We start from the raw sequence: 13,202 nt of genomic DNA, 5'->3' as shown, positions 1-13,202 counted from the left end.
GTCCAATACAATTATACTGAATGGAAATCACTTTCTTTCCATACAAAAGATAATACAATCATAACAATCTGTTAACAATTCACAAGTTACCTCTTTAAAGTACGCAGATCACTACTTGACCAAGTTTGTTCTTTCTCTTTTTGCAGGAAAAGCAAAAATTAAGGACATGATACCAATGAAAACCCCTAATGACTGCAGCAGAAATTCAAAGACCCCATCACCGATGTTATGCATGTCACTACTGCAGTGTGAAACCTGAATTTCAATTCATAGAATGACAGCCAAAGAGGGTCGCATAAATGGTCCAGATTATTTGAAATATCATAGAACATTCTGACATCATGAAGCAAACCAATACAATTTGAATGTGTTTATCGAGTTTGACCTTGATAAGGCATTAAGAATATGAGAGACTTCTATGTTTTTCATTGCCATTTTATTACGCTATGGCAAACTGCTTCCTTAAGGAGGTATTAAGTAAACCAAAAAAAAATGTAATAGTGGAATCTACAAACCAGCAATGCAAACAGCTTATTTCAATTCCTGTAAACTACTCTCAGCTTTATACTATGGAAAATCAATTTTGCATCCTAATTATGCAAGCTACTTTCAAATCTCATTAAAAGGAAACAAAAATCATATTCAGCAATTAAAGAATCTCAACGGAGTGCAACGCCTGTTATTACTGGAAATATATGGCTTACAGTGACTAATAGCATAATTTGGGACTTATCAGTAATGCACATCATGAATGAAATTTAAAAGCAAACTGAAAAAAAGGTGCTAGAATCTGGCAGAAATGGAATACGTGTACAATATCCATGGCGAAAGCCCAGCTTATATTTCTTCAACGGCTAGAGCACCAATATTTTGGCATTTATTCTATTAACTGCAAAGAATATCAGAACAATTTTTCAATCATAAAATAAGAGTCACAAACTCAAGTGGTTCAAATGTAGGGAAATGCAAATAGTTAAATTTTGGAGTCTATTCCAATGTCAAATGAAGTATCCTAATTTAAATTCATGGCACTGATTAACAGGCTTATGAAATCAACTTGAATATGTCAGGTACTTTAGAAGCTAAAGAAACTTCTAGAGAAAAGGTAAGCCAGAAAATGAACTATTCACTCTTAAAAATAAACAGTAAAAATCATTCATTTTGAAGTGGGTTTCTACATTACGTTCTGTGCTGTTTTCACTAGGTCTGTGCCCAAGTAATTATGAAAATTTAAAGAAAGATAATCAGAATAAACTGTCAATAACATTTTAGCTTTTTCGAGATTTGCCATCCTCCAGATATCTGTGCCTGAGACACACAACACTTATAAAGGGAAGAATTGTGAAATGTACATTAGTCTACTGAACTCAATCTCATCTATTCTAAAATAATTTGCCATCAAATTCTGATACAGATATTATACAATGCATATTATAACAAGAAAATTACTTTCATACAATATTATTACAAGTATTATCACAGCAAATATAAGTTGTACCAAGGTTTGAAATAATTTTCTGATGGGATCACTAATTCCTACAAAGTTCATGGTTCAAGGTGCATATTACGAAACAGATTTGAGATTCTACAAAAGTTCATGTTAACTCCAAGTCATGTGGATGCTCCAATCTTTGTTTCACACTATCAAATTTGCAAAATATGATGGATAACCTATAACTTTAATTCCAGGTTTGACATCAGTGTGAATTTTTCAATGTGATTGGTTGTCTACTTGATTAAATCAATTCACCTGGACATTTGGAGATACCTTCCAGTTGGTGCCAAAATTAAATTAATATCAGTTAAATGGAAATCTGTGACACAGATTGCAAAATATTTGTGGACATGATTTTTAAAAGTCAGTTAGATGTGCTGTCACTTCGCTGATTGCCAAATCCAAGCCACTGAGAAAATACATTTTGCCAAGCCATAAATTCTAAGTACTCCCACTTCATGCCATAATCAATTTGTGAATACATATATCATGGTCAATGAAAAGAACATGAGAAGGCTGGGTTAGAGTTCAGAGTTAATTAAGAAAGCAAGAATAAGTAGTTGATAATCCACACTTATTATTCATGCAGAAATGAACCAGATAGCAGCACATCAAATGTTGAGCTTCTGTCTGTAACTATTTTTCATACAAAGCCAAAAAGCATATTTTTGCTTATGTGTTTTGATTAACAATTTGAATCAGGCACAATCATATATTAAGTTTTATAATCAATTTTTGGTGTAATCAAAAAAAGAACTGATATAGCAAATCAGAATATTAAAATTATTTTCAGAATCACCCCATAATTGCAGTACATCATATTTGTGATTAATTCCAATGCACCTGTTACTATCTAAATATGGTCAGAAGAGGGCAGCAATACAACACTTTTAAACATTAATATCCATTCTGAAATATTACTTTTCTAACAGTTATCTAATTAGTTCCTTTAGGTGGAACTAGACAGTGATATAGAGCAGGACCCTTGACCAATGATTTCCTTTCCTATCCCAGTGATATGTGGTCATTGCTGCGGAGCTTAGCTAACTCCGAGACCATCAGATTTGCAAGGCACTAGAAATCTGATCTGGTACATTTGACCAATTATGCAATACTTTAAGAACTTGCATCTTGTAGATTTATCCATACATAAATTTTAAAAAGACAATGCAACATGTAAAATTAGGTGTTCACATTAAATAAGAAATCACTCAATACAATGTAAAATGACAATAGTGCACACTTGATAGTAGACTACACGATGGTCTATCTTTCTCATTTAAGAAACTAATTGCAGTTTTTCAGTTAGGAAATTTCAGTAATGCCAAAGTATGCACCTGTAATCTGCATGGAAGTACAAACTTGGTGCATTGATGTAAAGAGTATATTTGCAAGAAAAGTGAACCCCAAAATATTCATTTAATCTTTCCCCTTCTACTAAAATATCTGGAACTGACTGAATAGCTGAATAGTATCTTACTGTGACTCCTGTTGAGCATTCTACTTGACAGAATACAACAACCTGCATTTATATATGGCACCTTGAAAATAACATATCACAGAGTCTGCTGCTGGGCTATGTTTTATTTAGATTGTACATTCCATTTGGAGAGATGTTCAGATATTATAGTAATTACTGTAATTTTTACCCTAGTAGCTAATGCATCTGTAAACCAGCTATGAAATGTTTTACCTTAAAATTCAGAACTCTTACATTTTTATTATAATGGCAATAAGTAGGTTAAGGTTTATTAAAGAAAAGCTGACCTACTGTTGACAAAATGCATTTTACCCAATATTTATTTTTGAAGCAGAAGAATAACTATCAGTGTATAATATGACCTAGAATATAAATCTTTAAAGGCTACAAATATACATATAAATAACAATTACTGCATAAATATACTCTTGGCATCTTTCAGGTACAAAACCTATATTAAAAATAAAGATATGACTTTAAAATGGTTTTAGTTATTCATCATACATATTTAAATTTTTACATATTACAACTTATTTCACAATTTCATTAAATTTAAAGCAAATGTTTATTTCTAATAGGCCCTCTTAAACACATCAATTTCTGAAGTGATCAGAAAGTAAATATTAATTATTGGTCAGATCTTCCCAATTTAAAAGAACAATAAACAAATGTTTGATTTGTTTTGAAAACCTTATTCTTTCATGAGATATGTCACTAGCTAGCTTGTTCAGTATTTTTGGCCCAACACTGACTGCCTTTAAAAATTTGGTGGTGACCTCCTTGCTTGAACTATTGCAGTCTGTGGGGTACAGCATTCACAAGACTGTTTGGGATTCTGCAATTTTGACCTAGCAACAGTAGAATAATGGTGATACACTCCCAAGTCAGCACAGTGTGTCACTTAGGCAGGGACTTAACAGTCAACCAGCAAAAATCCAAACCATGAAAAATATTAACCTGACTGATTCGGAATCAAGTTTATATAAAATTGGTGTATATGGTCAAAAAGAAAATAGATGCAAGACTTTTGTATAGTGATCCTTCATAAAATTTAGTATGACACAGTAATGCTTAAATGTTCTTGTTTACATTTTCAGGATTGATCAAAATCCATTATCTACAAAGAATGTGTTTTCATCTTATTTTACAAGTCACCATGCAGCCAGAAGTCAACTTGACAGTTCAAGATGAGATACATAATATCAACGGCAATGCATATCGGACTCTTCCTTACCCAGCAAGTTTTCAGGCATCTCTTACTGGATTATTCATACTAGAAATTGTATTAGGACTCAGCAGTAACTTGACAGTATTGGTACTTTACTGCATGAAGTCAAACTTGATTAATTCAGTCAGTAATATAATCACTATGAACTTGCACATACTGGATGTTGTTATATGTGTTGGATGCATTCCTCTTACAATAATTGTCACTCTTGTTTCACTGGAAAGCAAAACAGCTTTGATCTGCAATTTTCACGAAGCCTGTATTTCTTTTGCTAGTGTAGCAACTGCAGTAAATGTTCTGGCAATCACACTGGATCGTTATGACATTTCAGTAAAGCCAGCTAATCGGATTTTGACCATGGGAAGAGCCATAACTTTACTAACATTAGTGTGGATTGTATCCTTTTGTGCTTTTACAATTCCTTTTATTGAAATCAGTTTTGCTAATCTACAAAGCAATGAAAACACCTGGCAAAATAATACACACTTTTGCATTGGTGTAAATGTATACCACAATGAACTGGGAATATATTACCATCTTCTAATTCAGATTCCCATCTTTATTTTCACTGCTGTTGTAATGTTGATAACATATAGCAAAATACTTCAAGCCTTGAACATCAGAATAGGCTCACGATTTTCAACTAGACAGAAAAAAACAAAAGGAAAAAAGACCATGCCACTGACTATACACCATGAAACTACTGCCCAACCAGAAAGTAACAGAGGACACAATGCAATACTGGGAGTAAGAACTTCTGTCTCGGTAATAATTGCCCTGAGAAGAGCTGTTAGACGCCATCGTGAAAGGCGAGAACGACAAAAAAGGGTTTTCCGAATGTCCCTCTTAATTATTTTAACTTTTCTTATTTGCTGGACGCCTATATCAATTTTTAATATTGTCATATTATATAAAGGTCTAGATGATGTAATGGTAAAATTAAGACTGTGCTTTCTAATAATGGCTTATGGAACAACTATATTCCATCCTCTACTATATGCCTTCGCAAGGCAAAAATTCCAAAAGGTCCTCAAAACCAAAATGAAAAAAAAAGTAGTCTCAATTATTGAGGCTGATGGCAACCGCAACAATCCAATAATCCACAGCTCCTGGTCAGATCACAAAAGAAACAAAAGGTAATTTTCAATGGAATATCATATTTGGACACAAATTTCAGCATCAGAGATTGGAAGCAATTAATATGGGTCTAAGGCTCATCATCAGACACTGGGAAGAAAATAAATAACAGCTCTTGTAAAATTCATAAATGAGTCAAAAGATAACTTTTCACTGATGTGAGCAGACTATTGGCCAAAGGATTAAATTAATTTGAGAATCAAGAAACTATCTGCTGCAGATTATTATAAATATTATAATAAATGTTATGTCATATGACTATCACAGCACATTTTAGTTTTATTCAATTTTTCAGTGAATATAAAGATTATTCCTTTCTACCCAAATTATCCTCACAGCATTGTTAATTAAACCACTTAGTCTGTACTTTTTCATTGTGTAATGTTTTGAAATCTTTCTTGAAAAGTGTATTTGTAAGTAATGTAAAGTAATGCAAGCATAATGGTTCAAAGTAAGTGCAGAATGAATAAAAATTGAAAAAGAAGCAACTTAAAAAATAATGCCTGATTAAGGCCTGTACCAGTCTCCACATGCAATGAAAATCCCTCTGTCAATTTTGCCACCTCCACAGTGTCCTCCACAAGATACACTCTTCACATACCTCCAACATCCCCTTCCTTATAGCACCATAAGCTACATGAAGATTAATTTTACACTCTCCATTTTTACAGTCCGTAACTCCAAATATTCATTCAAAGTGAAGCAACAATTTGCTTTTCTGGTTTCAATTTAACATATTATATTTGTTGTTCACAACGCAGTCTCCTTTATGCTGGGGACACCAAACCCAGTGATTACCTTACTGAATACCTGTCAGTTCGTGAATTTTGCAAGTTCCCAGTCACCTGTCATTTACATTCTCTGATCTTGCCCTTACTCGGACCTTTCTATACTTAACCTGCTGAAAATTTCCAACGGTGGCCAACATCAGCTCAAGGAAGAGCTTTCAACTTTCGACAGGACACTTTTGAGCATTCTGGATTCAACAGTGTATGCAATAATTTTAGATCGCAAGCTTTGCTCAATTTGATTCATGCTCATTTGCTGATTAGGTATTTTCTCTCATTCCTTTCTCAATCATTTTACTTTGTATTTAGATGGGAGCTCTCTTGCCAATAGACAATTATTTTGTTTCTTTATTACTGTTCCCATCACTACCCCCAACTACATTGGCCTAAAATCACTTTTTATCATTTACTTTCTCTTGTTTTACATCCTATCACAGACTTTCCCCTTTACTTTTCACTTCACACTTGCTTAAAACTGATTACATTTTACTTTTGATGCCTGGTCACAGACCTAAACCATCAACAATAAAATAGAAATTGCTGTAAAAGCCCAGCAGGTCTAGCAGCATCTATGGAGAGAAATCAGAGTTATCTATGAGGAAGAGTCACTCAACCTGAAACGTTAACTCTGATTTCTCTCCACAGATGCTACCAGATGTGCTGGGCTTTTCCAGCAGTTTCTGGTTTTGCATCTGATTTCAAACATCTGCAATTCTTTTTTGTTTAGTCCTAAAACATCAACTTTGTTTCTCTTTCCACATATGTTGCCAGATCTGCTGAGCATTTCAGGGCATGTTCTCTTGATTTGTGGTTTATACAGTTACTTTGAGAAAATCAAAATTGCCACAAAATTCTCAGCGATCAAGACGTGATCCTTAACATTACAAAATTTACATGTAATATCAAGGTCACATTCACAATGGTTACAGTTATAGCTCCAAAACAGTACACAAAAAGCACCAAAACAACCAGTCTTTGAACAACAAGGGGAAGAAGTATCACTTTAAGTTTAAAAGCCACAGAGAAGAAAAAAAGCTCATTCATATTGCACTTTCTGCAAACATTCAACCTCAGTAAGAGTTCGAAGTATCAGTGATTTAAATCAAGTTTCAGTCAGCAGTAGGCATTCAGCAGTATTATTTTAGTAGCTTTTATAGGAATCGAATGAAAGATCATAATTTTCATTTACCTGCTCAAGTTCTTATTCTAACCTCATAACAAGAAACAAACTTACATATCAATTGGCACAACCAGTAAATCTTAGGTCAGCCAAAATACTTTTCCACAAAGAAGACAAAGTTATTCCTAATTTGCAATATTACTGTTTAACTGTAGAATTATTCCCAGTAGGCAAGGTGCAATTATAACTGGCTGAATTAAACATTGAAAACCAAAAACTTTATATTTATACAGCACCTACTGTCTCCTCAGGATGTTGCAAAGTACTTCACAGCCAATTACTTACTTATCAACTTGAGTTAGTATTTTGTAACAAACGTCGCAGTCAATTGTCAACATATAAAAAGTGAGATCAATATCCAATCAATGTGTTTTGTCAGTGTTTTTGAGACAAGAATGTTGACTCGGACATTGGCAGAAATTCTGATGCTTCTTTAGGAATCTTTTACATCCTTAGAACGGGTCAATTCTTTAAAGCTGCAGTGAAGTCAGTTTAGATTACATGTCTAGAGTTTAAATAAGGTCTTCTGAATCAGTAACCAGACTCATATAACAAAGCCAAATCCAACTACACATACAAACATTATATTACAGTACTTGTCCCTTTCAAACACGCTCAAAATTAATATACACCTGTCATCAGATACAACATGCAAACTTTGAAAGCTAAGGAGTTTAAAATAAATTATTCTACAGTTGTTCCTTTCACAAGCCATATTTGGCGAACCATTACAGGACATTTCAAGAATAAGCAATGTATCAAACTGGTCTGATTTGGGACTGATATGCTCCTGGTTCAGAGAATTTGGGTTCAACACCAATCCAAGCAGTTAACTGCATAATCTAGACTGAAGGAATATATCAACAATGACGAATTTATCCTCAAAATCAGGCAGTAAAGTAACATAATATATTCAAAGGTAAATATTAAAGATATCACAGTTTAGAGAAAAGCTAGAAATCCTCTATACATCTTGCTTGACATTGCTCCCTCAATTAAAAAAAAAGCCTAGCAACAGATCAGATTTCTGTTGATGGATGTGGACTATCACAGAATGACTGTCACATTTCTTTAAAGAGTGATTACTACTTGAAGTTATGATAACATTTGATTTATATCGATAATTGCACGTAACGAGGCTATCTATCTGCTATTTCACAAGAATTTTACTTTTTTTTTTACTGTTCCCACAATGTTAATTACAGTGAAATTCCAGCTCAGATTTACCTCAGATTATTGTAATGTAGGAAGTAAATGAAAAACATGTTAGATATGGACATTTTGTAGTTCAATCTGATTTCAGATACATACCAACTGAGCAAATTGGACAATTCAATCTCGAAATAATCAGCAAGTATGCTGACCTACTGCTTCACCATCCGATCAGTAGAACTGATCGAATGTTTAGAATCCAAATATGCAATTACATCTATTTGCTGGTCTATAGTCGATATTTATTTAAATCAAAAGGCGTCAGGAGGAGACAATGCGGAGCCAATACAATAATCAGACTGGAACGAAAAGTAAATTAAAGCAAGACTGTGCAGTCAGCAATAGTGACATAATGGAGATACACTTAAAGCTGATGTAAACAACTGACTTAGTCATAGTCATAGACTCATACAGCACAGAAACAGACCCTTCAGTCCAACTCATCTGTGCCGACCAGACATCCTAATATGGCCTATTTCCATTCAGTAGCATTTGGTTCGTATCCATCTAAATACTTCCTACTCATGTATCCACCCTGATGCCTTTTAAATATCATATTTGTACACAGCTATTCTACTTCTTCTGCCAGCTTGTTCCCTATTTGCACCACCCTTTGCAAGAAAAGGTTACCCCTCAAGTCTCTTTTAAACCTTTCTCCTCTCATATTAAGCCGATATCCTCTAGTTTTGGACTCCCCCACCTTAGGAAAAAGACCTTGGCTATTCACCTTATGCTAGCCCCTCAGGATTTTTAAAATCTCTATAAGATTACCCTTCAGCCTCCAACGCTCCACGGAAAAAAACTCCAGCTTACTCAGTCTCTCCTTATAATTTATACCCTCCAGTCCCAACTTAATCCTTTGTTTTTTGTTGAACTTAGAGGATTGAGGTACAAAGTTTGTAAGTCTTAGATAAAGGTCAGAGATTCAAAAACCTCTTTTTCCATTGGATAGTAGATACTGCAACAAACACCAAAAGTTATGCGATTCAAGTTAAATGAACATTTTAAAACTGAGTTTGTTCAATGTCTGTAATAGGCTGGTGGGACTAGTTTAATTTGGAATTATGCTCAGCATGGACTGATTGGACCAAAGGATCTGTTCTTGTGCTGTATAACTATGTAGAGAAAGGCAATTAAATAATGCAGAGATGTCAACAGCAATGCTTGTCTTTCCCCTAACTACATTCCCCCCACATTCTTCTCTAAGACTCCCAGGAGATCCAACATAGGACAGGAAAAGGAACAAGAAAAAACTTGAATAATTCTAGAAAGACTGAGTTTAATTTGCAGCAAAGGAATTATTTTTTGTTACAAATTGAAAGTTATTGTATTTTTAAATCTAACAGTTGAAATAAAGTTAGTGCATAGTTTCTTTTGCTATTTTCAAACATTCCTATGATTTCACCATTCCATATAATTCCATAATTGTATTGAGTCAAAGTTAGTTTTCTTTACCTCCTGCAATATCAAACATCTTTAATTTAGAAAACTTTCAAACCTTTTGGTGAATAAAGCTTATGATAGGATTGGAGGTCAGCACATAGAAAGATTTGTAACTGCATCCTAACTGTTGGGATTGGGATTTGGTTTTAGATATGCCTTTTCTTCTTGGGGGGTGGAATGTGTCGCAGTAACAGATCTATATCCTCTATTCAATGCAGGTGGTACTTCAGTCCCTACCAAGTGGTACACTGCATGTATGTGAGAAGAAGTGGTGGTGGAAAGGGTTCAACTCTGCTCAATGTAGAGGGCTGAGACAGCAAATCATTTTATGATGTATTAATTATTGCCCCTCAATTCCCTTCCTTGATTTTCCTATTTGAAAACTTGATCTGGGTTAATATGTCATCTGAAGTGTAACCTTTCTTTGTTGCTCAATAGTTGTGGTGTGGGGGAGTCACTATTTGGGCAGTGGAAAAAGTAGCAGATGGTCACAGAATTTGCTCAATAGGTGTAAAATTGTCATTTAAAATGGAGCTGAGGTATCGACAATATAATTTCACGAATTTTCTGCTGATCATCAGTGCTTCGATTTCAATGTAACTACTGATGGAATTTGCATAATTAGGATCAATTCTGGAACGACTCATCAGTTTGAATAAATGCATTCATTAAAGTATAAGTGAGCTTTGTAAATAGAAACATTTTACTGCATGTCAGCTTAAATATTTCATGCAGTTGACTGGTAAGCTTACGCAATTGTCTTAAATGTTTCTTCAGAAGAAAATTAAAAACTGCCCATGGCAAACAGCCACATTCTAATCTAAGCCACACCAATTACTGTTGAAAAAGAAGACGTTTTCAACAGTGTAGTCAAGATTCCAACAATATCTGAATCTGGAAAGCATCTAATGTTATTGACAGTTGACATGTTAAGCTGGATAGAAATAATATGCAAGATGGGTCAGGTGTCAAAATCAAAAATGTCAAAATACTGACCTTAGAGGTCAAAGCATTTGCAGTACTTATTCAATTCTACACCATCTTCCAAAGAAAAAAAATCACTTGGTTTATTGATATTTAATCATCACAAACATGTTAACTCACACAAAACATTACCACAAGAGAGAAACATTACTTAATTGAACTGCACTCTCAATATTATGAGACAACTCTTAAATTTTGCGATTTTTAAGGGCAGGTTTGAAACGACCTTTCATTACAACCCGCTGTACCTCCAGTCCACGTGGCAGCATTGAACTGGAAATCCTTCAGTGTCACCTTCACAGTCATTGAAGGTGACATGAAATGGTGCAGTCAACAGAGGACAGTGATCAATTAAAATGATGGAGCTAGCTCACCACTCTCAGTTGCTGAGCAGAGAACCGGCTTCCAACATTGAGTGTTAGAATTCCTCACTTGATGAACTAGGAAGCAAGGACCATTGGTGCTCCTTGTCAAGTGAGGCCCACACACAATAGATGCCAGAGTCATCTCAAGTTTTAGCAGTCTGCTAAAAACAAAAGTGTTCGAGACATGCCATTATTTCTACCTGATGTTCCAATCATCAACATCAGCTCAGAACACCTAATACCACTTCATTTAGAGGTGATAAAAATTAAATTCACTGAGGTTTACAGTAACATAGCATCATAGAAATGTACAGCATGGAAACAGACCCTTCGGTCCAACCCGTCCATGCCAACCAGATATCCCAACTCAATCTAGTCCCACCTGACAGCACTCGGCCCATATCCCTCCAAACCCTTCTTATTCATATACCTATCCAAATGCCTCTTAAATGTTGTAATTGTACCAGCCTCCACCACTTCCTCCGGCAGCTCATTCCATACACGGACCACCCTCTGCGTGAAAAAGTTGCACCTTAGGTTTCTTTATTATCTTTCCCCTCTCATCCTAAACCTATGCCCTCGAGTTCTGGACTCCCCGACCCCACGGAAAAGACTTCGTCTATTTATCTTATCCATGCCCCTCATAATTTTGTAAACCTCTATAAGGTCACCCCTCAGCCTCCGACGCTCCGGGGAAAACAGCCCCAACCTTCAGCCTCTCCCTGTAGCTCAAACCTTCCAACCCTGGCAACATCCTTGTAAATCTTTTCTGAACCCTTTAAAATTTCACAACATCTTTCCGAGAGGAAGGAGACCAGAACTGCACGCAGTATTCCAATAGTGGCCTAACCAAGGTCCTGAACAGCCGCAACATGACCTCCCAACTCCTGTACTCAATACTCTGACCAATAAAGGAAAGCATACCAAACGCCTTCTTCACTATCCTATCTACCTGTGACTCCACTTTCAAGGAGCCATGAACCCGCACTCCAAGGTATCTTTGTTCAGCAACACTCCCTAGGACCTTACCATTAAGTGTATAAGTCCTGCTAAGATTTGCTTTCCCAAAATGCAGCACCTCGCATTTATCCGAATTAAACTCCATCTGCCACTTCTCAGCCCATTGGCCCATCTGGTCCAGATCCTTTGTAATCTGAGGTAACCCTCTTCGCTGTCCACTACACCTCCAATTTTGGTGTCATCTGCAAACTTACTAACTGTACCTCTTATGCTCGCATCCAAATCATTTATGTAAATTGCAAAAAGTAGAAGGCTCAGCACCGATCCTTGGGGCACTCCACTGGTCACAGGCCTCGTCTGAAAAACAACCCTCCACCACCACCCTCTGTCTTCTACCTTCTAGCCAGTTCTGTATCCAAATGGCTAGTTCTCCGTGTATTCCATAAGATCTAATCAGTCTCACATGGGGAACCTTGTTGAACGCCTTACTGAAGTCCATATAGATCACATCTACCTCTCTGCCCTCATCAATCCTCTTTGTTACTTCTTCAAAAACCTCAATCAAGTTTGTGAGACATGATTTCCCACGCACAAAGCCATGTTGACTATCCTTAATCAGTCCTCTCCTTTCCAAATATCTGTACATCCTGTCCCTCAGCATTCCCTCCAACAACTTGCCCACCACCAAGGTCAGGCTCACCGGTCTATAGTTCCCTGGCTTGTCTTTACCACCCTTCTTAAACAGTGGCACCACGTTTGCCGACCTCCAGTCTTCCGACACCTCACCTGTGACTATCGATGATACAAATATCTCAGCAAGAGGCCCAGCAATCACTTCTCTAGCTTCCCACAGAGTTCTCGGGTACACCTGATCAGCTCCTAGGGATTTAACCATCTTTAACCATTTCAAGACATCCAGCACTTCCTCCT

At 35.9% G+C, this 13,202-nt stretch overlaps 2 protein-coding genes across 3 annotated transcripts in view; one reads left to right on the top strand and one right to left on the bottom strand.

Moving 5' to 3' along the window:
• The window catches only part of cog5 (component of oligomeric golgi complex 5), a 127,060-nt gene that overhangs the window by 86,010 nt on the left and 27,848 nt on the right, over positions 1-13,202 (bottom strand). The gene's annotated exons all lie outside the window — the stretch shown is intronic.
• LOC132826904 (G-protein coupled receptor 22-like) lies at positions 4,102-5,343 on the top strand. The gene has a single exon (XM_060843186.1). It carries the CDS (start codon positions 4,102-4,104, stop codon positions 5,341-5,343), a length of 1,242 nt encoding a protein of 413 aa, XP_060699169.1.

This window comes from Hemiscyllium ocellatum, chromosome 23, assembly GCF_020745735.1.
Source record: "Hemiscyllium ocellatum isolate sHemOce1 chromosome 23, sHemOce1.pat.X.cur, whole genome shotgun sequence".
Classification (NCBI taxonomy): Eukaryota; Metazoa; Chordata; class Chondrichthyes; order Orectolobiformes; family Hemiscylliidae; genus Hemiscyllium; species Hemiscyllium ocellatum.
The sequence above is the reverse complement of the archived record's forward strand: the minus strand, read 5'-3'. Positions and strand labels throughout refer to the sequence as shown.

What these genes read in the sequence shown, in the direction of transcription:
- LOC132826904 (XM_060843186.1), top strand. Translation starts at nt 4,102, where the DNA reads ATGTGTTTTCATCTTATTTTACAAGTCACCATGCAGCCAGAAGTCAAC.